At 38.8% G+C, this 22,874-nt stretch overlaps 5 protein-coding genes across 7 annotated transcripts; 4 read left to right on the top strand and 1 right to left on the bottom strand.

Annotated features, from left to right (window-relative positions):
* Positions 1-1,275: 1,275 nt before the first annotated feature.
* LOC104781363 (serine/threonine protein phosphatase 2A 57 kDa regulatory subunit B' epsilon isoform) lies at positions 1,276-3,504 on the top strand. Its single transcript, XM_010506021.3, has 3 exons — positions 1,276-1,483; positions 1,565-2,802; positions 2,892-3,504. Exons 2-3 carry the CDS (start codon positions 1,630-1,632, stop codon positions 3,192-3,194), a joined length of 1,476 nt encoding a protein of 491 aa, XP_010504323.1. The 5' UTR covers positions 1,276-1,483; positions 1,565-1,629; the 3' UTR covers positions 3,195-3,504.
* A 304-nt stretch (positions 3,505-3,808) lies between these two features.
* Positions 3,809-11,166, bottom strand: LOC104781362 (putative pectate lyase 13). 2 transcript variants are annotated; one of them, XM_087511465.1, is made up of 5 exons: positions 10,776-11,166; positions 6,834-7,276; positions 5,836-6,730; positions 5,060-5,268; positions 3,809-4,128 (listed from the first exon to the last, which is right to left on the bottom strand). In XM_087511465.1, exons 2-5 carry the CDS (start codon positions 6,971-6,973, stop codon positions 3,867-3,869), a joined length of 1,506 nt encoding a protein of 501 aa, XP_087367591.1. In that variant the 5' UTR covers positions 6,974-7,276; positions 10,776-11,166; the 3' UTR covers positions 3,809-3,866. The 2 variants fall into 2 exon arrangements, with proteins under 2 accessions (XP_087367591.1, XP_010504322.2); XM_010506020.3 differs by lacking the exon at positions 10,776-11,166 and having other exon boundaries at positions 6,834-7,295.
* Positions 11,167-11,788: 622 nt separating this feature from the next.
* LOC104781360 (FBD-associated F-box protein At4g10400) lies at positions 11,789-12,922 on the top strand. Its single transcript, XM_087509502.1, has 3 exons — positions 11,789-12,625; positions 12,698-12,838; positions 12,896-12,922. The coding sequence occupies exons 1-3, from the start codon at positions 11,789-11,791 to the stop codon at positions 12,920-12,922; spliced, it is 1,005 nt and encodes a 334-aa protein (XP_087365628.1).
* A 5,811-nt stretch (positions 12,923-18,733) lies between these two features.
* Positions 18,734-19,633, top strand: LOC104781359 (monothiol glutaredoxin-S14, chloroplastic). Its single transcript, XM_010506018.3, has one exon. The coding sequence runs from the start codon at positions 18,886-18,888 to the stop codon at positions 19,417-19,419; it is 534 nt and encodes a 177-aa protein (XP_010504320.1). The 5' UTR covers positions 18,734-18,885; the 3' UTR covers positions 19,420-19,633.
* An 879-nt stretch (positions 19,634-20,512) lies between these two features.
* On the top strand, positions 20,513-22,018 carry LOC104781358 (chlorophyll a-b binding protein 6, chloroplastic). 2 transcript variants are annotated; one of them, XM_010506016.3, is made up of 4 exons: positions 20,513-20,785; positions 21,141-21,243; positions 21,336-21,624; positions 21,713-22,018. In XM_010506016.3, the coding sequence occupies exons 1-4, from the start codon at positions 20,595-20,597 to the stop codon at positions 21,853-21,855; spliced, it is 726 nt and encodes a 241-aa protein (XP_010504318.1). In that variant the 5' UTR covers positions 20,513-20,594; the 3' UTR covers positions 21,856-22,018. The 2 variants fall into 2 exon arrangements, with proteins under 2 accessions (XP_010504318.1, XP_010504319.1); XM_010506017.3 differs by lacking the exon at positions 21,713-22,018 and having other exon boundaries at positions 21,336-21,482; positions 21,550-21,623.
* Positions 22,019-22,874: the final 856 nt, after the last annotated feature.

Below are 22,874 nucleotides of genomic sequence, written 5' to 3'. Positions count from 1 at the left end.
TCGTGGATCATGCATGAAAAAAAACAACAATCCTAGATAATATATGAACTAACATGCAAAGTTTTCCTTTTTCTTAAAATTTTCTTTTCTTAGATTAAATTCCTTTTATAGTTAGGATTAAGACTAAATTCAGGAAATATTTTTCTAGGCTTTTAGGATAATAACTAGAATTAATTTGGGAGTTATCCTAATTTATGATTTGAATTTTTTTTCATGCAAGCATAGAGCAAATCCGATTTTTAAGATTTAATATTATAGTTTTGATTTTTAAACAAACAACCATAGATAATCGGCTTTAAACTTAGAACAAGCTGCTTAACAATTTCTCTTATGAATTTCGAATTTAAATTTCTAGTTCTAAAGCTTTCATGCAACCGAATTTACAAGCAATCAAACAACAATAACAATCGGATTTAAACAACCTAGAACAACCAGATTAATTTTAGAATTTTTGGTTTTAGTTCTAAGGTTCTCATGTAACAAGCAAACAATCAAAACACAACCAGATTTTAATCATAGCATAATTGGTTCAATTTTCAAACAATCTAAGCAGCCCTAAACCTCACAGCAATCGATTTTAAAGTTTTAAGAGTTTTAGAGTTTTAGGGTCTAAAAGCTTAGGATTTTATTTGTTGATTGTTTACTTGTAGATTTTATGGTTCCATTAGATTTAAGAGATCAGGTTCGATTCATAGGTTCTAAGGGGGTTTGATTTATTTACCTTCCACCGTTTGGAGGTTGACTGGAATTGAACCGGGAGCTAAAGACCTTGGTTTTACTTTTAGCTTGATCACAAACCTCGAACTCGAACTAGATGAACACACGAACCGATCACGAACACAGGTTGAACACGAACTGATCTTCGGACAGGAACTAGTCACAAACAAGGATTGATCACGAATAGGTACCGATCGTCGAGCTTGAATCACGAACTAGATCCGGTTAGGAACTTGGACGAACTAGGGTTTATGAGCGGCGACAGTTCAGGGTTAGAAACTTTTTCTCAGTTGGAGTTTAGAGCTTTCGTGCTGATAACGTGTTATGAAAGTTAGAGAAATCGAAGGAAGTTTCTCTCTTATCTTATTATTGATTCAATCGTTTAGAGGTTACATAGTAAAGCAAAGGCTTAAACATAAACCGACTTAGACTAAGACAATATGGCTGATGGGCCTTTGTGGTCTTGGACATGTATGGCCCGGTTATGGAAGTCCACTCCAAATGTTTTACAACAGATTCTACATGTACTTAGTCTTCCCATTTAAAATTTCTCTAACCAATCATAATATTTGTTTTATGAAGTTGCATCTTATTTATATAACTTTTATGCAAAGCTTTCAATACATGGTTAAAAATACATGTCCCCAAACTTGATCCTCCTCCTCCTTCATTCTTACATCAAATCTTCTTTCTCACGGTGTTTCTGGTTTCGGCCTAAATGTTTCGCTTCTTTCTCAGATTCTCCGATCCATTCAACGTTTCAGAGGTAAATTATATAATCTTTCTTCCTCCATCATTCGTTTCAATCAACGACGAATCTTTCTGGTTACGTTTATTCTTTTTACAGGGTTCTGAATCAATCCAAAAAAGGTTACGTTTTTATTGAACCCAAAAGAAAAAAAAAAATCGAAGATGTTCAACAAAATCATTAAACTGGGTCAGAAAAAATTCAACAAATCAGATCAACACCACCAAGATAACAACCCTTCCACCAACAACGTCGTCCGCAGCAGCCGCACTGCACCCACCACCGCATCCTCTGTTTCGAATGGCGAGTCTCAAACGACGGCTTCTTCTCCTTCTCAGACACCAAACCACCCAATGTTCACAACAACGCCGACCCTCGAAGTGCTTCCTCTGTTAAAAGACGTGTCTTCCTCAGATCGGCCTCTCCTCTTCATGAAGAAGGCTCACATGTGTTCTTGCCATTGTGATTTCTCTGATACTCTCATAATGCCACGTGAGAAAGAGATCAAAAGGCAGACGCTTCTTGAATTGGTTGATTTCCTTCACTCTTCCTCTGGTAAAGTCAATGAGACGATGCAGAGTGAGCTTATACGAATGGTTTCAGCTAACATATTCCGGTGTCTCCCACCTGCGCATCATGAGAACACTGGAGCTCCTCCTGAAGGGAATGATCCTGAAGAAGAAGAGCCTTATCTTGAGCCATGGTGGCCTCATTTACAGCTCGTTTACGAGCTTCTTTTGCGGTACGTCGTGTCTTCCGAAATCGAGCCTAAGACTGCGAAAAAGTTCATCAATCACACCTTTGTCTCGAGGTTACTTGATTTGTTTGACTCTGAGGATCCTAGGGAGAGGGAGTATTTGAAAACTGTGCTTCATAGGATCTACGGCAAGTTTATATTTCACCGCCCTTTTATCAGGTGTTCGATTTATAACGTTTTCTACAAGTTCTTGTATGAGACTGAGAGGTGCATTGGTGTTGGTGAGTTGTTGGAGATCCTAGGAAGTGTGATCAATGGGTTTACAGTACCTATGAGAGAGGAGCATAGGTTGTATCTTGTGAAAGCTATTTTGCCACTACATAAGTCTAAGAGTATCTCCATCTACCACCAGCAGTTGTCGTATTGCGTGACACAGTTTGTGGAGAAGGATTACAAGTTGGCTGATTCCGTGATCCGAGGCTTGTTGAAGTTTTGGCCGCTTACGAATTGTCAAAAGGAGGTTCTGTTCTTGGGAGAGTTGGAAGAAGTCTTGGATGCTACAGAGCCCTCTGAGTTTCAGCAATGTGTTGTTCCTCTGTTTACTCAGATTGGGAAATGTCTTAATAGCGCACACTTCCAGGTTCGTTTCTTTTTGATACAACAAGTCAAATACATTTTGAGCTATAAATTAAGTGTTTTCATTGTTTATAAGAGATGTGAGGAGTGCAGGTGGCAGAGAGAGCTCTTTTCTTGTGGAACAATGAACATATCGTAGGCTTGATTGCTCAGAACAAAGACGTGATCTTCCCTATAATATTTGAAGCATTGGAGAGGAACATGAAAGGACATTGGAACCAAGCGGTGCACGGTCTATCTGAGAACGTTAGAAGAATGTTTCTTGAGATGGACACTGATCTTTTTGAGGAGTGTGAGAAACAACACGCCGAGAACGAAGCTAAAGCATGCGTAATGTTGGAACAAAGAGAATTGACATGGAAGAAACTTGAAGAAGCTGCTTCTCTAGCTGCTTAACTAAAGGCTACATTGATGACTTCTTAGCTATCTTTTTTTTTCTTTCTTTTCTTATCAAAAGTAATGTTTTTTTAGAAACACTCTAATAATTGGGTTGTTTGTTTGTTCTTTCTTATTTTTTGGGTCTCTTGTAAATGGCGACCGGGAATATTAATCCACATGTCGCCGACGAGATCATGTCATAGAAGATAAAAATTTAGTGCTGTTCATTGCTGCTTCTGCAAAACTTGGTAGGAACTACAAGTGTGTTTCTTAACTACTCCTGAGTCCTGACTCATATTTTTTTTTTTAATGAAGACACTGATTTTGACTTGGACTTGTAGTTCATTGGTTTGTTGTTCTATATTTTCAAACACACTGTACAAAGCACTTTTTAACGTAGTATTCGTGAAGATGAAATAAAAAGGTAGTGGACAATGGACATGGAAACAAAAAGTTGAGTAATAGAAAGATGAAGATGTTACATCCTCCTGATGAACCAATGCATTTGATTGGATGAGACAAAGTTCGTCTTTGACGTTGCCTTCACATTTCCATTTCCATTTCCGGTTTTGCATTGTTGCAAAAAGAAAAGTAAGAAAATAATGGAGAGAGAGAGAGAGAGAGAGAGCTACTTTACACCAAAAACCAATCAATTTGAACGGTTCAAATCCTATTTGTTATCCATTCGTTCTACAACAATAATAGAGTTGATGATAATGACAAAACCGAAATCATTAACAAAGAAAACAATAACGTTAAACGCGGCTGCGGCGGCGGTGCATGGCTTCCAAATATCATCCCAAAGAAATTGCTGTCGTCGCCGCTGCTGCTGCTACTACTTCCTCTTGTTGTACCGCCCATACCACTCATATCACCAATCCCTCCACCGCCGCTGCTGCTGCCTTCACCTCCAAACGGTGAATAAGAATTGCCACTCTGACCTTGATCATCCCTGTACTCACCAAAAAAAATATCTCATCAGAATTCAGAAAGTTATATAAGATTTGATTATACGTTAAAGGTCAAAAAAGGATACATTAACTAATGCGATTTAAAAGGACTTTATGTATCCATAGAAAAAGGAATCATCTTTCTACGCAATGGTCCCCTCTAACTCTAACTCAAAATGACATCATTACTCCCAAAAAAAACTAGTTGGCTTTTGTATTATAGAATGACAAATAAATTAGATTTGATGTATCAAAATGTAGCTGCATCAAGATCTTAATTAACACAATATGACAGACATTTAGACCGCCCCCAATAATCCTAAAGGGACAAACAAAAATGATGGAAACTCGAAAAGAATAAAGTAGTAAAATATGAAAAATAGGCAAGTGGGTAGAGACATTAGTCAAGTTGGTCGGTTCCCCAAGCAGACGATCACGTGCAACTCTCTCTACTTGGAATTTTGGAATACTGCCAAAATCCTATTGTCTCACATTCTCTCAATGAGAGATTCTTTTATTCAGATTCGAATTAGTAATGATTTACCAAATTTCCAACTAATAATACTCTAGTTACATATCTTCATTTTAGGAATAATTTTTAAAACTATAACTTAAAACCTCAATAAAACTAAGGACCAAAATATTCTACACTAGTATGACAACTTAAATTCGACCTAGACAATTTTCAAAACCCCTTATTATATAACACGTAGTGACAAGAACAAGACTATAAAATAGAGAGACTAAAAAACACAAACCAAAATAGTAAAAAAAATAGGGTTGTTATCAGTGGCTTGGACTTAACGACAATAGCAAATCATAGGCTCCTTCACAGCTAATTTTAATTAGTAGTATAAGATCATGCTTCATTTTTTCTTTAATAAAATGTTCTCATTAAAAAGGGTAAAAACAAAAAAGTAGTCGTAGTAGTACCTGGGACCGTCAAAAACGCCAGCGTTTCGAGTGAGCTGGTCTACGAGAGAAGCAGCTTTAGGGTCCACACTAGAAGCTTTAGAGTACATTGAGCTCATTCCTTCACCAGATGCCACAAAGAAAGCTCCATTCTCCATCAGATCTCCTTCTGACCTCCAATTCCAATTCGCCCATTCTCCATCGTCTTTCGAGTCCACTCTCTTCGTCACCTGCATTTTTGTTTTCACCAAATCAGCAAAAACAATCTCTGTCCCACGCCCCGTCGTAGCGCGTGGTACTACTTAAAACAACAAAAAAAAGAAGTGTGTGGAGGAGGACAGAGAAGAAGAAGAAGCAGCAGCCCACATGGCTGTAATGCACTTATACTATACACATACCATCGCTATCTCTCACTCCTCGTAGACCCAATTCTCATAAAAAAATTAAGATTCTTCTTTCTTTATGTCATTTTTTTTTCCCATTTACATAAAAACTTATAACCGGATATTTGAAGATATTTTTTTTCCTCCTAGTAGCTACAGACTAACACAACAACTGTCCATGTGAAATATGAACTGGACTCATAGGAATGAAAACTACACATTTGTCTCTATGGTTTTTAAATCTATCCACAAAAACATACTAAATAAACCCTAAAAAGTTCTCGAAGATAAGAAGTGTTTGTTCCCACATCATTATAATAACAACAACAACATGTAAAAAAAGGAAAGATTTTTAGATATGGGTAACTCAAAAAAAAAAATGTAAACTTTGTAGTAAGATTAAAGTTACAGTACCTCTTTAGCGCTAGGATCAGAAGGAGCAGCGTAACGATTCCCTTGGCTGTTAATGGTTGGATTACCACTACCACCAATAGCATACATCTTCCACTCAGTGAAATCATTATTCACAACATGAATATAACCTCTACGACATCTAGGCATCCTCTGAACAAGCCCTTGTCCGAAATGATTAAACGCTATCGTCACCTGCATCCCCGTATCAGGCCCGTAGTTATCGTCATGACCCAACAACATCACCTCGTCGTGGTGCGTGAAGTAGTTGTTAGATATCGTTATAGCTGTTGAACCCATCACCGCATCTATAAGCCCGTCGGTGCAATGGCTCATGGAGCAATGGTCAACCCAGATCTTCTGAGATCCGAAGATCGAGATCCCGTCTCCGTCGGATCTACCTCGTTTCTCGAATCCAGCTGATGGTTTACAGTCGTAGATGTGGAGATTGTGGATGATGATGTGTTGAACGTATTGTAGAGTTAAGCATCCGTTTCCTGTGATGTGTACTGCTGATCCACGGCCGTCTAAGGTCTTGTAGCTGCTGATGATGAGTTCTTGTTTCAATCTGATGAGCATGTTCGAGGAGAAGACGATCCAGAGGGGCTCTTCTTGGATAACGCCGTAACGGAGTGTTCCTGGAGTTGGGTTTGTTGGGTTGTTGTCGGAGGAGTCGGTGACGACGTAGATCTTGCCGTTTTTGCCTCCGAGTGTGCCGTGTCCGAAGCCGATTGAACAGTCGGCGAGTCTTTGACGGTTTGATGACCAGTCTGAGTCGCTGCACTTCCAGCAATCGTCGATTGGGTTTCCGGTACGGCAAGAGGAGGAGGAGGATGAGGATGAGGATGAGGAAGAGGAGGAGCCTAGTTGTCTTCTTGCCATAGATGCATTGACACTCCTGTGAATTTTAGAGGAGGAAGAAGAAGAAAGATTTAGTTTTTATTGGGAAAATGTGAAAGGAGAGAGAGAGAGAGAGAGAAAGATGGGAACTTTTTGATTACCTGATGACATGGAGAGCGACGGAGTCAGGGGAAGGATGTTGGTGAGGGAGAGTGAGATTTAGGGGTTTAGTAGCGGCGAGGAGTGTGGAGAAGAAGAGGCAGAGAATGAAAATGGTGTTTGTGAAGTTCGGGAGAAGCATCTTTAACGGCGGATTGTGATTTGGTTTGGTTGGTGCTTGATTTTTTGGCGGTGAATGTTGGTTGGGTCTGGTCTAAGTGTCAGAAGAAGAAGAAGAATGTTGGTTTAGAAATGTGGAGAGAGAGAAGCAGAGAAGGATATGAAGTCCACATGAGAGAAAGCTTTGTAGAAGAGGAGGAAGAAGAAGCTGCTGCTGCTTTCTCTCTCTCACACTCTCTCTCTGCTTCTCTGCCTTCTTGCTGGAAACAAGGCTAATATGTTTTCTTGAGATTTTGACTCTGTTTCTCTTAGAGATTTGTGTCCACTTGCGTTTAGTCCTGGGCGTTCGGGTATTCGGTTCGGGTTCGGGTATATCCATTCGGGTATCGGGTATTTTGGATATTGAATTTACTATCCATAAGAGAACCGAATCTAATCGGATCGGTTCCGGTTCGGTACTCATTCGGTTCGGGTTGGTTTGGATAGTTGATATAAGAACCGAACCAGAACCGAAAATTTCGGTTATTAATGGGTTTGGTTCTTAAATATACAAACCTACTAAATAACACCCAAAATTATCCGAAACTACAAGTACAATAGTTCAAAAGTTACAATCATTCAAAACAATCCCAACAATAAGAACATGTTATCAGATATCAAGTTTCAAAAGGTAGAAAGAGTTAAAGAGATTAAAGGAGAATAAGGTTTAGAGTTTGAGATTTGAAAAGTAGTAGAATCAAACTGGTAGTTCTTCCATCTGCAACTTCTTTTTTTCTCCTACTGCCTGAAATATATTAGATCACAAAGTCAGAATACATAATAATATACTCGGTTCTTAAAAAGAAGGAATACTAAGAAAGGTACATGAGTCATTGTCGTGTGTTTGTTTAATTGCCTTGTTCTTCACTTGCGAACTGAAACTCTACACAATGAAAAACATATAATCATTAAGCTTTTAAACATTGACAACAAGACAAAAGGCAGACAATTGGTAAACTTAAAATCTGGATGTGTTACCTTTTTCAAGTTGATCTTGCTCTTCAATATCAGCAACCATTTGTGCAAAGTTTTCCACTCCCTTTTCACCTATGTGATGGTCAGCCTTCATCCATTGTTCAGTGCACATCAAGACCTCAATCATGTAATGAGTTAAGCAACTCCTTTGTGGAACAAGAATCTGACCACTAGTGCTAAAAGCAGACTCCGAAGCAACTGAAGAAACTTGCATAGCTAGAATATCTCTAGCTAGTTCAGATAAAACTGGAAACCTTGTTGAATTGAACCTCCACCATGACAACACATCATATTCGGTTCCTAATAAACTGCTCTTTGGATTCTCAACGCTTTCCTTTAAGTATATATCAAGCTCTGTCTTTGTTTCATCATATCCCTCTTCATTAACCAACTTGTTGTAAACAGAAGCCATCCCCTCAGTCCCCACTTTGACTTCAACATCCGCAACATGATAAGCAGGGCGATGTCCTCCAGCAGTTGTCCCACCTTGAGAGGCTGATGATGCAAAACCTGGTGGGTTAGATCGATTTGTATTATACTCCTCAAACAACTTAACCATAACATCAGATACTGACTCACCAAGCCACTTAGATTGCAACGACCCTTTACCATATAGGGTTTCAAAACACAGATTAGCAAACTTCATCTTATTCCTAGGATCAAAGACACTAGCAATAATCAAAAGCCTATTGATATTATCTAAACCATCCCAGTACTTGTCAAATTTCCCTCTCATTGCTTCAGCTTTAACACTTAAATCCAGATCAGCACTCTTACTCACTGTAGTTAGATGATTATCAATATCACAAATCTCACTATAGACTTTATGAGAGCAAACCGTCGTAGATGCTGAAACAACTAATGTAGATTGGTAGAAGACTGTGAGAATATCAATCAATCCATCAACCTTATCCCAATCAGCTTTCAACGGAGGCCCAACTCTCATTTGACCATTATCCATTTCTAGAAAATGATCACTGTAAAGCTTGTCTTCTGCTTCCATCTTGTCAAACCCGTGTCTAAACTTAAGAGCTCTAGTCAACATGAGAAATGTAGAGTTCCATCTAGTTCTGACATCCAAAGTCAAACTACCTCTAGTAATTCTCCCTGAATCTAGCTTATGCTCAAATGATTCAAGCCTATTACCTGAAGCTCTCACATACACCACAGCATTACGAACTGCAGCTACACTCTTACTCATTTCACTGAAACCATCTTTGACAATGAGGTTCAATATATGGGCACAACAACGGACATGCATCATACAACCAGATAATATCAATGCATGAGGACTTATTTCTTGAAACTTCTCCACAAATATCTTAAGAGCATTTGTATTGGCTGTAGCATTATCAACTGTAATTGTGAAGACCCTCTCTATCCCCCATTCTGCCAAACAATCTAGAAGAACATCAGCTATGGTTGCTCCTTTATGGTCCAAAACATGCTTAAACCCGATGATCAACTTTCTCAACCTCCAACAAGAATCAACAAAATGACAAGTAATTACCATGTAGCTTGCTCCTGTGCTTTGTGCGACCCAAATATCAGTAGTGAGAGAAACTCTTTGCTTCTGAGCTACAAGCATTTTCTTCAAGGCATCTTTTTGGCTCACATACATTAGAACAATATCTCGAGTGGCTGTCCTTCTGGAATGTGGCTGGTAAAGTTGAACCCGCCTGCAGAAGTGTCTCCATGCTATACTTTCAATGAAGGCAAGAGGAAGCTCACCTAACACCAACATCTCATTACATGCCTCTCTAAAAACTGCTTCTGTTACTCTGCCCACTTGCATGTTCCCAGTAGAAACTCCACTACCGCTATTCAAATTTTGCTGAGTCGATCTTTGCTTCCAAGCGATGTATGACTTGCATGTTGTAAGATGTTTGGCCAAATTTGAAGTTCCTGAAGTGGTCGCACACTTCAACCCTTGACAACAATAGTTGCACTTGCATCTGTTTCTATTATCTGGCAGCCTTGTAAAATGAGCCCACACCGGAGACCTTGTTTTCATTTCTACTTGGGAAGTAGACCCAGTAGCTCTTGTTTTGGCTTTCCTCTTGCAACCGGTTTCATCATCTTCAACATTTATATAATCCTCCTCACCCTCACCCATAACTTCATCTTCTTCTCCATCCACAAAGTTTTCTTGGCAGGACGAAATAGGCATCTACACAATCGAGATATGCAAACAACAACAAAAAAGTCACTATATGCATCATAACTAATCATAAGTATAGATTTATAATCGAGCCTACGAAAATCTACAAAATTATAAATATATAAACAATAACCTTAATGAATTGAATCTATGAAAATGAGAAACTTTATAAACAATCACGAGTTCACGACATTGAGTGATAATTACCTTGAATACAACCAAAGAATCGACGAAAGAGAAGATCAGATAAGTGAAAACAAAACCAACTCTCTGCCTTCGTTCTTCACTTCTTGTTGTTGTCGGCGCGGCGAAGAGGGAAGCAAGATATTAGGTTTAGGCGTTTAGGATTATTTAGATTACATAATAGATATGTTTATGGTGGGCTTAACGAGATATATTATCAAAATTCCTAATGGGCTTTGGTGTATTGGACTTATACATATATAAATATTAGTGGGCTATTAATGTGATCTGTTATTTTCGGATAACCGAATGGATATCGGGTAATATCCGAACCGAACCGATATCCATGGATATCTAATATACTATCCAATCGGTTATTACCCCTTATCCGAACCCGAACCGAAACCGAAATATTCGGTTCGGTTCGGTTCGGTCCATTCGGTTCCGGTTATCTGCCCAGAACTACTTGCGTTGGTGGAGATTGGTTAGAATTTGGGCCTCTCGCTTGCAAAGAAAGCCCATATTAACTTTGAGCCAAGAGGCTTCAGTTCATATATCTTCATGGAACAACAAATATACATCTCCATGTCTCGTAAAAGTCGTCGTAGCTAGCAAGTTGGTCTTCATTTGTTCGACTAATGTCGGCTTAGACTTTAGAGAGTCTCCAGCCTCTCCACATGTCTCATATCTTCAGATTATCTAGGGACTTTCTGTAATGGACAATATTAACTAACAGGTAACAGCGTCATATGAAACGTCTGTATGATCTTTGAAAATTATTTAAAGTGTGTTTATTAGGACTCCAAATAAGAAAAAGAAGTTTAACAGGAAAGTTCGGCCCATAATCAGGCCCAGGAACATGACCATATAAACAGAAAAGTTTTGCCGCCGTTCCTTGAGCTTAGCGATTTCGATGCTTTTTGATTTAAGGTTTATTTTTTGATGCTTAGTCGGTGTCTCTGTTTTCCTTTTATTTAGGTTCTAGATATAATAGAAACTTAAAACAATTCTTAGTTGTTGGTTTTCGATTCGTTGATCGTAAGACATAACTTTTATTATTGATATTGTTTGAAGAACTTTTCTTCTCCTAATCCTATCACGGCCAGACCAAGCGTGTTCTCAACGCAATAAGAAGACTTCGATTTTTGGGATTCACAGACTAAACAAGATCGCGTTGCTAGTCTACACCAATTTTACATGTAACCTTCCTGGATTCCTAGTACAGAAATTCAAGTCTACTATACAGTTCTTCGGGCACTTTCCGTGTATCTTCTGATACGGGTTCACCGGGGCCTTCAGCTTTCTCTAAGGTTTTGTTCCGTCCTCTTTGTGTCTGAGTTTTTCACTTTTTACTACTTCTTTAGCTTCTTGAGTCTTGAAGATGTTTTTATTTGTGTGTGTGTGTGTGTTTTTTTTCCTTTATCTAGGTTGGAACTTCTTGGAAACAGTAACAAGAGTAATTTGGTGGTTTAGAAAGATATGGACAGAATCAGCGGGTTATGTGATGAGCTGCTTATTAAGATATTATTGTATGTTCCGACTAAAGTTGCTGTATCCACTAGCGTTTTGTCTAAACGATGGGAGTATCTTTGGATGTGGTTGCCTAAACTTGATTACGATAGTAGGTATGATTCACCCTCTGAATGCAAGAGGTTAGGGTGTTTTCTTGACAAAAATCTGCCATTGCATAGAGCTCCGGTTATAGAAAGCTTCCGTCTTAACTTTAGTAGTTCAAAACTTAAACCTGAGAGTATCAAGATGTGGGTTGTAATAGCAGTTTCTCACTGCTTACGTGAGCTTGAGATTATTTATGATTCTTATACGGAGAAGCCAAACATATTGCCGAGTAACTTGTATACCTGCAAATCGCTCGTGATCTTGAAGCTGAAAGGCGATATTCTCTTGGATGTTCCTCGAGTGGCTTTTCTTCCCTCTCTGAAAACTATGCATCTTCGAAGTGTGAGATACCTTAATGTTGAAGAATCTCTTCACCGGCTTCTATCTAACTGCCCTGTTCTTGATGATTTATTGGTGGATCTATGTGAGTATGACACCATGGGAAAGCTAACTGTTGTTGTCCCATCGTTGCTGAGTTTATCACTCTATATACCTGATTATTATGATATAGATGGGATTGTGATAGACACTCCTTCGTTAAAGTATTTTAAACTGAGAGATCATAATATAAAGAGTCACTACTGTTTGGTGGAGAATATGCCAAACCTGATCGAGGCAGATTTAGATGTTGAATTACCTTACATCAAGAGTGTTGTTCGATCGATCACATCTGTCAAGCGTCTTGCAAAATGTTCAGAGGTAATCCAGTTTCCATTTATAAACTCGTTTAATATAGTCATTTATTGATGATAAATTCACTATTATGCGCAGGCTATGTATGGTCAAGGTTTTGTCTTCAACCAGCTTGTACATTTGGAGATATGTATGTGCAAAGAGCATTCGTCGGATTTACTTGTCCCACTGCTCAGAGATTCTTCTAGCTTACAAGTACTAGACCTTATCCTTATAGATGTAAGTATTGAATCTTAACACAAAGTTTAAACAAATAACTCTTGTTTATTGCTTTAGAAACTTCTCAAAACCAAAGCACCTTAATCTCTCTAATCTCACAAGTGTTGTTACAACCTAAAAACTCCTTATATATAGAGAGATTCTTAATATTCTTTATTTAAAACAATAATTAGATAACTCCTAACTAGTCCTAATCCTAATCTCTTTGGGAACCATGACTCGGTGAGATTAGGATAACTTATTCCTTAAGCTAATTCAAGCTTATCTTCAACAATCACCCCCATAAGCTTGAAGTTCTTGTTGGACACATCATGGACACCAATGAAGTCTCGCATTTCTCTGAACTTGACTCTTCCAAGAGGCTTAGTCAAGATATCTCCCTTCTGCTGAACACCAGGAACGTGCTCGACTTCTACCTGCTCATTTTCAACACATTCACATATGAAGTGGTACTTCCTGTGGATATGTTTGTTGCGACCGTGGAAAACGAGGTTCCTGGTGAGTGCTATAGATGACCTGTTGTCTATACAAACCATCACTCTCTTAAGAGCTTCGCCAGTCACTTCCGCGAGCAAATCCTGCAACCAAATAGCCTGCTTCGCTGCTTCAGTAGCCGCCATGAATTCAGCCTCACAAGAAGACAATGCCACTGTCTCCTGCTTCTGAGAACACCAAGTAATAGGACAACCGTTAAGATAAAAAAGTGTGTCCGCTAGTACTCTTGCCATCGTCTTCATCTATATTGTAGCTACTATCGCTATAGCCGACTAAACCCGAATTGTCTCCAGTCTTGAACGTGAGACCATACCTTGTGGTTCCTTGAAAATACCTCAAAACATGTTTCAGAGCAACCCCATGACACTTCTTAGGACAGTGCATATAGCGACTTAAAATCCCAACAGCAAACGACAGATCAGGTCGAGTATGAGTCAGATATCTAAGACAGTCAATGCTCCTTCTAAACTCTTGTTCATTAATAGATTGTTCTGCCAAAGCTTTAGAAAGTTTAGTACCTGAATCCATTGGAACTTGAACTGCATTACACTCTTTCATACCAGCTTCCTCGAGAATTCTTGCCGCATATCTCCCCTGTTTCAAGGTGATTCCACTGTTCTCTTGCAAAACCTCAATGCCGAGATAATATGTCAATCTACCGAGATCACTCATCTCAAATCTAGATGACATTCCATGCTTAAATTCTCGATTAACTTCAAGCTGCTTCCAGTAACAAGGAGGTCATCAACGTAAACTGCAACAATCAACAGATGTTCCTCTACTTGCTTTCGATACAGAGCAGGTTCTTTAGCACAACGCACAAACTTCAGTTCCATAAGAATTTCATTAAGCTTATGATTCCAAGCTCAAAGAGCTTGTCGCAGACTGTAAAAAGCTTTGTTCAATTTATACACTAGCCCTTCACTTCCCTTCTTCTTAAACCCTTCAGGTTGAGAAACGAAAACTTCCTCTCTGAGTTCTCCATGTAGAAAAGCCATCTTTACATCTAGATGATGCACTTCCCAACCTCTAGATGCAGCCAACGCGATGATGAATCTGATGGTCTCAAGTCGTGCTACTGGAGCGAATACCTCATCGAAGTCGATTCCATGTTTTTGTACGTATCCTTTCGCGACTAACCTTGCCTTGTACTTATTAATGCTCCCATCCGAGTTTCTTTTAATTTTGAACACCCATTTTAAACCTATTGGCTTCACACCCGATGGTAACTCTACTAGATTCCAAGTTTTGTTTTTCTCAATCGAACTCAACTCCTCATTGCAAGCTTCTCTCCATACGTCTAGCACCTTTGCTTCCTCAAAATTTCTAGGTTCATCATCCAAGCTTAACAAGAGTCGCTCTGCTTCTTCCTCTGCATATAGCACATTATCATTCAAGTAACTCGGTCTTACACTCGGTCGAACTGATCTTCTTAGAACAGGTGGAGCTACTTCAGGTTCTTGTTCTGGAGTTTCTACCAACACTTCGACTCTATTCTCTGAGTTATTAGCTGGTTCACAATCTGCTTCAACTTCTCTTAAGCCATTGTTACCAAAGTTTCCAAAACTCACAGTAAAGGACCCTGAGACTTGTTTCTCACCTTGTATCTCATTCCAGTTCCACTTCTTTGTTTCATCGAAGGTTACGTCACAACTTACTGTTATCTTACGTGTTGAAGGATTGAACAGTCGGTATGCTTTGCTTCCTGGTTCAGTTCCAAGGTGCACCAATGCACGTGACCTATCATATAATTTTCTCAGATGTTGTGACTCCACCCGTGCATAGCCAACACATCCAAAAACACGTAAGTGTTCCAAATTCGGCCTTCTTCCTTTAAACATCTCATACGGTGTTTTGTCTAACAGAGACCTTGTGGCTACTCTGTTAATCAAGTATGTAGAATGCCTTATCGCCTCTCCCCATAAGTAATTAGGAACCTCCATGTGCTTTAGAAGGCTTCTAGTCATCTCAAGCAGAGTTCTATTTCTCCTTTCCACCACCCCATTCTGCTGTGGTGAGTAAGGAGCGGTTAAATGTCGCTGAATGCCAGATTCTGCACAGTAGTTCATGAACTCGAAAGACACAAATTCTCCCCCCCCCTATCAGTCCTGAACACTTTAATTGTTGTTCCACTTTCTTGCTCAGCGAGGGCTTTAAACCTTTTGAAAGCATTAAAGGCATCACTCTTGTCCTTTAAAAGCAGAGACCACATGTAACGAGAGCGATCATCAATAAGCACAAATACATACTTGTTTTGTGCTGCTGTTGCAGGTGAGATCGGACCGCATAAGTCTCCATGGATCAGATCAAGTGGTCGTGCAGCTCTGAACCGTGTTGCCCGAGGAAATGTCTTCCTCGTTTGCTTTCCTAGCAAGCATGATGCGCAAGTCTTCGTAGCAAAATTCATGTCTGGAATTCCAATGATGAGCTCCTTTCTAACCATTGATTCCATTATCTTAACATTGACATGACCAAGTCTCTCATACCATCTTGTAGGATTATATGCTTCTCTGACCTGCAATAAGTTACTCTCAGCTTCCATACGAACTTTATACAGCCTGTTTTGCGACCTAATTGCTTTCACCAAAAGCTTCCCATCGCGATCGTGTAGTGTCAAGTAATTCTCTTTCATTCTAACCTCACAGCCTGTCTCTGTTGCTTGTCCAAGACTAAGAATGTTGCTCTTGAGATCTGGTATCCAATAAACTTGAGCCAAAATCTTCCGATCGCCTGACTTAGTAACAAAGAGAATTGAGCCTCTCCCTTTGATATCGACTCGCGAGTCATCAACAAATCTTACTTTACCCGTAACAGTCTCATCTAGCTTGGTAAAGTAACTTCGATTCCCTGTCATGTGGTTACTGGCTCCGTTGTCAAGGTACCACATATCATCTCCAGCTATCTTAGTTTCAAATTTTTTCGGATGAACCTTTTTCTCATTGAGAAATACTACCTCATGCATCAGTAAATCTTCAGTATCTTGGTTTTCAGATTCATCCGTGTCTTGAATCTCCTGAAGCTTAAGCAACCTGTCGGGACAATTAGAGGCGTAATGACCATGTTTATCACACCGATAACAAACAATCTGAGACTTATCTCTGTTCTGATAGTTGCCACGACCACGTCCTCTACTTCTTCCTGCAGATCGTCCACCTATGTTTCGTCCTTGGTCATAACCCTCTTGGTAATTATTTGCATACATAAGCTTGGTTTGATCATCCTCATCTCGAATTCTTTCCTCATATGTCTTATGCCGACCAACTATGTCCACAAAACTTGTCTTGTTCAGATCAAGAACTTGCTCTAAAGCTGCAATGATGTGGATGTACTTCTTCCTTGGTAGGCTATTCAGAAATTTTTTCACCAACTTGGGTTCTTCTATGCTTACGCCTAAAGCACCTGACTTTGACGCAAGTTCAGACAATTTTCCCACAAAATCGTCGATCGTATCAGTAGTTTTCATCCTCATCCTCTCGAACTCCGACATAAGGGTTTGTAGCCTCGCCTCCTTTACTCTCTCAGCTCCAACATAGCGAGACTTGATTGCGTCCCAAACTTCTTTAGGTGTAGCAAGATTACCGACTTGTAGGGTTAGAGTTTCCGGAATAGATTGGAACAGAAGAGCCTTAGCTAGATCAACCTTGTCAGTGTCAGCTTCCCCTGTTTCAACCGTTTCCCATACCTTTTTTACCCTTAGCATCACGTTCATCTTCATCACCCACACCGTATAGTTAGTGGTGGTAAGCATCGGACATTGAAGGTTTGACATGCTTGTCTCCTTAGGTGTGGATGTCATGGTAACGATATCTCCCATCTCTTTCTTGATCAATGATATCTTAGTTCAACGAAGATTATGTATTTTGGCAAAGATTCAATAAAGCTCTGATACCAAATATTGAATCTTAACACAAAGTTTAAAAAAATAACTCTTGTTTATTGCTTTAGAAACTTCTCAAAACCAAAGCACCTTAATCTCTCTAATCTCACAAGTGTTGTTACAACCTAACAACTCCTTATATATAAAGAGATTCTTAATATTCTTTATTTAAAACAATAATTAGATAACTCCTAACTAGTCCTAATCCTAATCTCTTTGGGAACCATGACTCGGTGAGATTAGGATAACTTATTCCTTAAGCTAATTCAAGCTTATCTTCAACAGTAAGTTTGTTCGTTAAACTCTTTTTTTTTTTTTTCCAGTCTGATGCACAATACGGTTTTAGTCTAATTCTGCTGTTTGATCTCAGTATCATGAAGAGATTAGTGAAATGGAATACTGGAATCAACCAAGTACTGTTCCTGAATGTGTGTTGTCGAGGCTACAAACTCTCGACTGGTCAGTATACAGAGGAACACCGGGAGAGAGAGATCTTGCAGTTTATATCTTAAAAAATGTCGTTCACTTCAAGACTATGAAAATCACGTCATGTGAAATGGATGTACAACGACAATTTGAGATGATTAAGGAGTTGGCACTTTCTTCAAGAGCTTCAACAACATGCCAACTCGTGTTTGATTGAGATCATTGATCCATGGACTCGTATTGTTTTGTCATCAACTCTCTAACATCTTTTTTCTTCGTGTGTTTTGATTAAAACTTTGGGAAAAAACCCGAAAAATATGCCATATAATTTTTTTTTGTCGTTTAATTCCTCTAGTTATTAAATTTCCCAAAAAATATCTGGTTTAATTTCTGTTGTCTTTAAAAACTTTCATTTTATTAATAAAGGTAAATCTATACTTACGATATAACAACTGTTAACTCTAATGATGGAAATGTTAATCAGGGTTAAAATATAATCTCACGTGGTTAATTAGAGGGAACTAAAGACATTGTTGCCCTCTTCTTCTTCCCCTAAATCGATTTTGAGTTTTCGAACCCTAGAACCCTAAACTTTACAATTGAAATTAACAATAGTTTCATACCTCATCTATCAGTCGATTCTTGCAACGAACACACCAAGCACTCAACCAGAACCGCAACTACTCAGACGGTAACTATCATCGCAATCAAAGAAATTCAGGATTTGAAGTTTGAGAAGAAAAATCGCTTTTAAAGTTCTAGGGTTCTAAAACTCGAAATCGATCTGGGGGAAGAAGAAGAGGGCAACAATGTCTTTAGTTCCCTCTAATTAACCATGTGGGGTTATAGTTTAACTCTGGTTAACATTTATGTCATTAGAGTTAACAGTCGTTATGTCGTAAGTATGGATCTACCGTTATTAATAAAATGAAGGTTTTTAAAAACAACGGAAATTAAACCAGGTATTTTTTGGGAAATTTAATAACTAGAGAAATTAAACGGACAAAAAATAATTAGATCGTGTATTTTTTGGATTTTTTCCCTTAAAACTTTGTCCTCTTATTATTATGTTTATTTAACTTTTAAATCCCAAAGATATGACATGCACTACACTGGCTTAGTTAGTGGAGGTGTTTGGTAACAGGGTTTATTTTATTCCATTCTCCCTCGCACTAACTGTTTTGTGTGGCTCATAAACTCATCATTACCCTTTTCACTTACTCAAATTCCAAATCTCCCCAAGAAAAAAATGGCTATCCGATCTATCAAATCGCCGACGGTGATAACTCCCACCGCAGTCGTCTCCTCCTCCGTTATCAACAAACCTCAATCCATCAGATTCTCTCTTAAACCGACGGCGGCAACAACACTCGCCGTACACAACCGCGGGCCATCGTTCTACGGCACCGGTTCTAATCTCAAGCTCAAATTAACGAAATTCCGATGCTCGGCGTCGGCGCTTTCGCCGCAGCTCAAAGATACGCTGGAGAAACTGGTGAGTTCGGAGAAAGTGGTACTGTTCATGAAAGGAAACAAAGATTTCCCGATGTGCGGGTTCTCGAACACGGTGGTACAGATCTTGAAGAATCTGAACGTTCCTTTTGAAGATGTGAACATTTTAGAGAATGAGTTGCTGAGGCAAGGGCTTAAAGAGTATTCGAATTGGCCTACGTTTCCTCAGCTTTACATCGGCGGTGAGTTTTTCGGTGGTTGTGATATTACTATTGAGGCGTTTAAGAGTGGGGAGTTGCAGGAAGCCGTTGAGAGAGCTATGTGCTCTTGATTGAATCTGGTGTTCAATACCTGGATTTGGTTTTTGTGTACCATTTTGAAAAAAATTGTGTCTTTTCTGATGTTTCAGGTTATAACATTAAAGAGACATATTGTATGATGGTTTTAGTTATAGAACAGTACAATACTACGCTGTCTGTGAATTCTGAGTTTCCTTATGGATTGATCCTTTTGTTATACAATGTTGTGTTGTTTGTTTCTTGAAATTTGCATGTGTGAAGTTATTAGATGCTTGGCAGAGATAGAGACATAGCCACATAGGTGGTTGATGCAACCTTCTGATACCGAGATATCAAACTGAAGATTCCAAATATATATAGATACCTTTTCTGAGTATTGAGGAGATTGTTGTGTTCATCCTTGAAGATTTGTCTGGATGAGATCTTCGTATTCATTCCACTTCAGTACAGATTGCAGAGGTTAGGAAAGTGTTGATCACGTGCAGAGAAAATGGTACTTCACCAAGAAAAGCAAAATTTTGGTTCCATGGTTTTTGGAAATCTCCTACTTGTATATAGGATAGTACAAGAAAGGACAAAACGGGAAAACATACTGCAGTCCATCACTCATCAAGAGTCTTCTAAGATCCACATTGTCTTTGGAAGCTCAAAAGTCTTCAGGACCATACTTGCTAGTTGCTATATCATCATCATCTATATTTCCTCATCATCTATAGTCTTACATGTGTTGGATGAAGCCAAAGTTTCTCCAAGTTTTACTGGTTCATATTATTAACCGGTCACAGGTTTACCGGTCAGGGTGAGAGGTCTTAAAACATGTCTTACAAGTTTTACTGGTTCGGATTACTAACCGGTCACAGGTTGACTGATATCTGAACATCTCACTTTGGTTTGAGAGGATAATTGGGCAAAATTGTAATAGACGTAGATTCTCTCTCGATCGGGCTTTTAATCTAAACCACAGAGTGCAGATTGGGATAATCAAAGAGAAGAACATGATATAGAGAATACACGTGGCCCAATGAGAAAGCCACGCAAGCTCTGTCTAGCCAATTGTAATCTGATTTTAGATTCGCGTCGTACAAAACCTTACTTATACGATCACTCTCTCACATTCACAGTTCCACCAAACACCTCTTCTCGTCCACATCTTCCTCTCCCCTTTTGGTGGCAAAACAAACACACAAACGGCTGTGAGTGAGTAACGATGGCGTCCAACTCGTTAATGAGCTGCGGCATCGCCGCCGTCTACCCTTCGCTTCTCTCTTCTTCCAAGTCTAAATTCGTCTCCGCTGGAGTCCCGCTCCCAAACGCCGGGAATGTTGGCCGTATCAGAATGGCTGCTCACTGGATGCCCGGTGAGCCACGACCAGCTTACCTCGATGGTTCTGCTCCTGGGTACGCGATTATAATAAATTTGAATCCTTTTTACTCTGTTTCTCACTCTGTTTTAGAATCTGGCTCCGTCTCTGTTACTCAATATGTTAAGATGTGTGTAAAGAAAATTTTGGAATTTCTTTGATGCAACGTTGGAGGATGTTTAAAGCTTTAATCTTTAGGTTATTGGGTACATATTAAACCTTATAGTTTCTGTCTCCGTTTACTCTGTTTATTGCAGAACTTGGAACCATGTTTTTTTCAATAGCTGCCTCTGTTGCCCACTGTATTAGATGTGTATCTATAGAGAGAAATCATTGAAATCATAAAAAGCTTCAATATTTCTAAGTTATTGATTGGGTACAAATTTGTGCAGTGACTTTGGGTTTGACCCACTTGGACTAGGAGAGGTTCCAGAGAACCTTGAGAGATACAAAGAATCAGAGCTCATCCACTGTAGATGGGCTATGCTCGCTGTTGTAAGTTTCAGTGTCTAATCTTTGTTCTTATCATAAGGGTTTAGTCTTGTTGAGTTTAAGCTGATGGAATTGGTGTGTGATGATGTTTGTAGCCTGGTATTTTGGTACCAGAAGCATTAGGATACGGAAACTGGGTTAAGGCTCAGGAATGGGCAGCACTACCAGGGGGTCAAGCCACTTACTTGGGGAACCCGGTCCCGTGGGGTACATTGCCAACAATCTTGGCCATTGAGTTCTTAGCTATTGCATTTGTCGAGCACCAGAGGAGTATGGAGAAAGACCCTGAGAAGAAGAAGTACCCCGGAGGCGCATTTGATCCTCTTGGATACTCTAAAGACCCCAAGAAGTTGGAGGAATTGAAGGTCAAGGAGATCAAGAACGGTAAGCACACAACCTATCTGAATCAAGTTATGTAGAAGAAATTAATGTATATCTAATGTTGTGTTTTTTTCTTGGTTGGGTATGACAGGGCGTCTAGCGTTGTTGGCGTTTGTGGGATTCTGTGTGCAACAATCGGCTTACCCGGGGACAGGACCATTGGAGAACCTGGCAACTCACTTGGCGGATCCATGGCACAACAACATTGGCGATATTGTCATCCCTTTCAAATAATTGAATGTAAAAATAGTTGAAATATGTACCTTATGAGCTTTAATGTGTATCAAAAACACTGTAATGAAAGACAGATTGTGAAAACCTGTATTTTGTCTATGGTGATCGATTGCTGCTCCTGCTCAGCTTGAATTCTTAATGATGAAAACTTTTGATTCCCAAATATATTTAACTTGTAACATCTGATTCGTTTGTATATTAAAATCTTTAGCTGTCAAGTTTAGCATCAGTAAATCACATTCACATACTATTACAGAAGAAACATAGTTGTTGAGCTCATGACTATTCTGTTACTTGTTTATATCAAGTGTTCAACTTAGATAAATGGTTATTGAACCACAAAAGACACATGTATTATACCTAAACCTAACTAGTATCGAACCTGCGCTACTTGTAAGGGTAACAATATGAAAGGTGGTGTATTCTCTCGTGATTATACTGTTTTGTTCTAAGCGTCCTTCTACCGCTGTTAAATTGTTTTTGAAATAGAGCAATCATTTATATGTGAGTATTGAAAGATTATATACAATAAAAAAAACAACAAAGGAGAGGAAAGTATAGAATGATACATGATTTTATTAGAACTAAATAATAATAAACTTATGACGTGGTTGTCGAAGTAGGACAACTAAATAGTTCGGATTCACACATACCATATCACATATTTCTTTTTCTTTCCTAAGTTTAGACTATTCAATAGTTTTTGGATATAAAACAAAGTAAAAAGTATTAATAGTTCGTGGTTGTCTAAGCACCAACAGAGGAATAATATTGTATAAGTTTATATTTATTAATATGATAGACGTTAGAGATATAGTAATATGTATTTATTATTATACACATCATATACATGGACAATGTATTTACCCAATTTGCTGACCATAGTTTAAATAGAAATTATTTAGTTTATGACTTAAAATTATGTAATTTAAATTGTATTATAACTTGTAAGTAAATATATTTGGGCTACAATTATAATGGTGTATGTATAGAATATTGAGCTTGGATACAAATATCTG

This window comes from Camelina sativa, chromosome 4, assembly GCF_030686135.1.
Source record: "Camelina sativa cultivar CO46 ecotype springtype chromosome 4, ASM3068613v1".
In the NCBI taxonomy this organism is placed as follows: Eukaryota; Viridiplantae; Streptophyta; class Magnoliopsida; order Brassicales; family Brassicaceae; genus Camelina; species Camelina sativa.
The sequence above is the reverse complement of the archived record's forward strand: the minus strand, read 5'-3'. Positions and strand labels throughout refer to the sequence as shown.

Bases quoted from the DNA above. Each gene is read 5' to 3' on its own strand.
- LOC104781358 (XM_010506016.3), top strand. From the start codon at position 20,595: ATGGCGTCCAACTCGTTAATGAGCTGCGGCATCGCCGCCGTCTACCCT. The intron at 20,786-21,140 runs GTACGCGATTAT...AAATTTGTGCAG, and splicing joins CTCGATGGTTCTGCTCCTGG to TGACTTTGGGTTTGACCCAC. The intron at 21,625-21,712 runs GTAAGCACACAA...TGGGTATGACAG, and splicing joins GGTCAAGGAGATCAAGAACG to GGCGTCTAGCGTTGTTGGCG.
- LOC104781363 (XM_010506021.3), top strand. From the start codon at position 1,630: ATGTTCAACAAAATCATTAAACTGGGTCAGAAAAAATTCAACAAATCA. The intron at 2,803-2,891 runs GTTCGTTTCTTT...TGAGGAGTGCAG, and splicing joins TTAATAGCGCACACTTCCAG to GTGGCAGAGAGAGCTCTTTT.
- LOC104781360 (XM_087509502.1), top strand. From the start codon at position 11,789: ATGGACAGAATCAGCGGGTTATGTGATGAGCTGCTTATTAAGATATTA. The intron at 12,626-12,697 runs GTAATCCAGTTT...TATTATGCGCAG, and splicing joins GTCTTGCAAAATGTTCAGAG to GCTATGTATGGTCAAGGTTT. The intron at 12,839-12,895 runs GTAAGTATTGAA...TTATTGCTTTAG, and splicing joins TAGACCTTATCCTTATAGAT to AAACTTCTCAAAACCAAAGC.
- LOC104781359 (XM_010506018.3), top strand. From the start codon at position 18,886: ATGGCTATCCGATCTATCAAATCGCCGACGGTGATAACTCCCACCGCA.
- LOC104781362 (XM_087511465.1), bottom strand. From the start codon at position 6,973: ATGCTTCTCCCGAACTTCACAAACACCATTTTCATTCTCTGCCTCTTC. The intron at 5,269-5,835 runs GTACTGTAACTT...ACAAAAATGCAG, and splicing joins CTGATCCTAGCGCTAAAGAG to GTGACGAAGAGAGTGGACTC. The intron at 4,129-5,059 runs GTACTACTACGA...TGGTGAGTACAG, and splicing joins GGCGTTTTTGACGGTCCCAG to GGATGATCAAGGTCAGAGTG.